Below are 2,600 nucleotides of genomic sequence, written 5' to 3'. Positions count from 1 at the left end.
TTATCCCGAGGGAAATTCAAGCCGTGGATTAATATTTAGTGCATGAGTTAATGTAGTCTGTACATTTGTTACACAGTTACTAAACCTGGCTGCAAAGAAGACAGAGCAAACAAACACCATTGTGCCAGCCGTAATTAATGAGTTAATGACCGATAAACCTGCTATCTAAGCAGCTAGCTTACCCACAAAAAATAATGAGCAACGCACATCTGGCATTTTGCTGATACACATCTGTAATGTTGATGCACGTATGATCCGAACATGCACCTTCAGTACATCTTACTTGTATCCAATGTCTAATGTCTAGCCTGCCGTGATTGCTCGACAACCCTGTCTGAAATGAGCTAAAGAAGACTAGAACAAAAACCCCATTAAAAGGCAGGGTCCCCAGCAGACCGGCTAATATCAGCTAGCTCAGTAACAAAAGCGAAGCCAAGGTGGTTTGTTCCTGGCCGGCTAACGTTAGCTAACACTCTCGTTTCTCAGTAACGTGTCAAACATCTGACAACCATTAATTGCGGCCCACGTCCAAGTCTTACCGTACTTCCAAGATATTCTCTAATTTGCACATTATTTCTTGTTCGTCCGCCATGGCGCTGCCGTTCCTTGTCGTTCAGTTGTCCTGCTCGGTTACCCGTAGGGCCACGGTGCTCTCCTTGTTGATAAAAAAAAAAAAACACAATAGCCGTTGTGAGCGCGCACACGAGTACGCGCCCGCAACGTGAATACAGTGGCTGCGTTGTGACGAGTAGCGGGCACGAGCACCCAGGTGGTTTAGTGAACTGAAATATAAAGTAGCTACCTCTCCTTAAAGCAGCTTTACACGTAGATGGAAACAACTTCGCTCCGCATTAAATACACATTTAATAGTTTAAATTAGTGACTCGCTGCAGACGTCTGAACAGCGGAAGAAACAGGTGAAAGTAAAAGTGAAAAAGAGAAAACAGTTTGTCATATCGAGGAGCAAAATGGAGTACGTTTTTCTCTACGTATTACTATCAGGGCTGTGGCAAGTTGTGAAAGAAGTATTTAGATCAGATTACTTCAGTGAAAGTAGCAACGCCACAAGAAAGAAATATAGTAAAACAAATAGAAATCACATCAGTTCTACATTAAACATCAGAAAAATATACTCAGACTGTCAAAAGTAAAATGACTTTACTGTACTAAAAGTATTTTAATGTTGTAGCTGCAGATGGAGATATTTCTAAGTTGTTTACTATAGGGTAGTTTATTCCAAAACAGTGTATTGCATTTTAAAAGCTAATGTAACGACTTCTTTGCAAAATATGACTCTGTAAAGTGACAATATAAATATATAAAAAGTGGAATAAAAAGTCATATGCTCATATCTGAAACAGTGAAGTAGAAGTAGTATAAAATAGAAATACGTAAATAAGTTAAACACCTTGAAATTGAACACACAGTACTTGAATATATGTACTTAGTTATGCTCCAGCACTGTGCAGAGGTTATATCCAATATTTTTAGCAATTTGGAGACCTGAAGATAATTTACACTGTGATTAAGAGTTAAGTACAGTAAAACTCTCTTTAGACTTAGTGCCTTTAAGAAGAACAAAAAACAAATTCCACCCTGGGGATCAATAAAGTATTTCTGATTCTGATTCTGATTCTGAAAAATGGAAAAAAAATATACCAGTTCAACGATTTTTGTCATAAGGATTTATGTCCTGGTAAGGATAACAAAACATGTTACGACAATGAAATAAAATAAAAGTTATACCGCTTAATGAACTGAATAACACAAAAACATCAGCATTTTATAGCTCTGTTTTTCAGCCTGTCTAAATTAGCTGCAGGGCTCAGGGGTTCCTTGGACATAATACAGTAACCTCAGTGCCTCTAAAATCCTGGCTACGGCCCTGCTAGCTACCACAAAAACAACATAAGCAGTTAGCAAACAGTCTAACCAAACACACCACCACACCAACCCCAAAATCACTGTATGCCATAACAACATATGCTTAAAACATTAACTGGAGGGATTATTAGATTAGCAGAATGTGCTGGTGCTTTCACTGCTATTGGAACATCAGGTGCTGCTGAGTTACTGTTGATTTGTGTCCCTCTATAAATAGATTTGGGAGACAAAGATCCCGTCTATATCCTAGAGATGACTGACACACGGTAATATAATCAATTTAGAAGGAAAACTCCGCACAGAAGATGAAGGCTGCCTCTCTAAAACGCATGGGCCCCGGGCTGCCATTGGATTAAGCAAGAGAGAAGTTCTTGGGAACAATACAATGGTCCATTCTCATTCAGTATAATCCTTGTAGGTATTGCAAGCGGTTTCATATGACTCCACAGAGAAAAGGCTACTACAAGTACCTATCTGAAAAAAAATTACAAATGTCAACTGTAAGTAGCTACCTTTCATTTTCTATTCAATTTTTATTGTGTTTTATATTTTGTTGAAATGTTTAAATTGCCTCTGTAGTGGTTTTGAATTTGTTAACCTGTACTGTAATTGAAAGGCTACAAGAAGGCATTAGTATGTAGTAAACTTAAGAATTTGTAGACCAAAACCTACAATGATATCTGGCCCAGTTGCCAGATGTTTCTAATTTCACAGTA

The 2,600-nt window shown here is 38.2% G+C and overlaps 1 protein-coding gene and 1 pseudogene across 1 annotated transcript in view; one reads left to right on the top strand and one right to left on the bottom strand.

Annotated features, from left to right (window-relative positions):
* zc4h2 (zinc finger, C4H2 domain containing) overlaps window positions 1-697 on the bottom strand; it is an 8,874-nt gene extending 8,177 nt beyond the window's left edge. The window contains exon 1 of the mRNA XM_035668821.1: window positions 540-697. Coding sequence (XP_035524714.1) covers window positions 540-592 — 53 coding nt within the window. The 5' untranslated portion in view covers window positions 593-697. The remainder of the gene's footprint in view (window positions 1-539) is intronic.
* A 1,545-nt stretch (window positions 698-2,242) lies between these two features.
* The window catches only part of LOC118333259, an 8,040-nt pseudogene continuing 7,682 nt past the window's right edge, over window positions 2,243-2,600 (top strand).

The sequence above is a fragment of the Morone saxatilis genome, unplaced genomic scaffold (assembly GCF_004916995.1).
Source record: "Morone saxatilis isolate NCDOM2014 unplaced genomic scaffold, NCSU_SB_2.0 Contig22, whole genome shotgun sequence".
Classification (NCBI taxonomy): domain Eukaryota; kingdom Metazoa; phylum Chordata; class Actinopteri; family Moronidae; genus Morone; species Morone saxatilis.
Note: the sequence above shows the minus strand (reverse complement) of the source record. Positions and strands in the feature narration are given on the sequence as shown.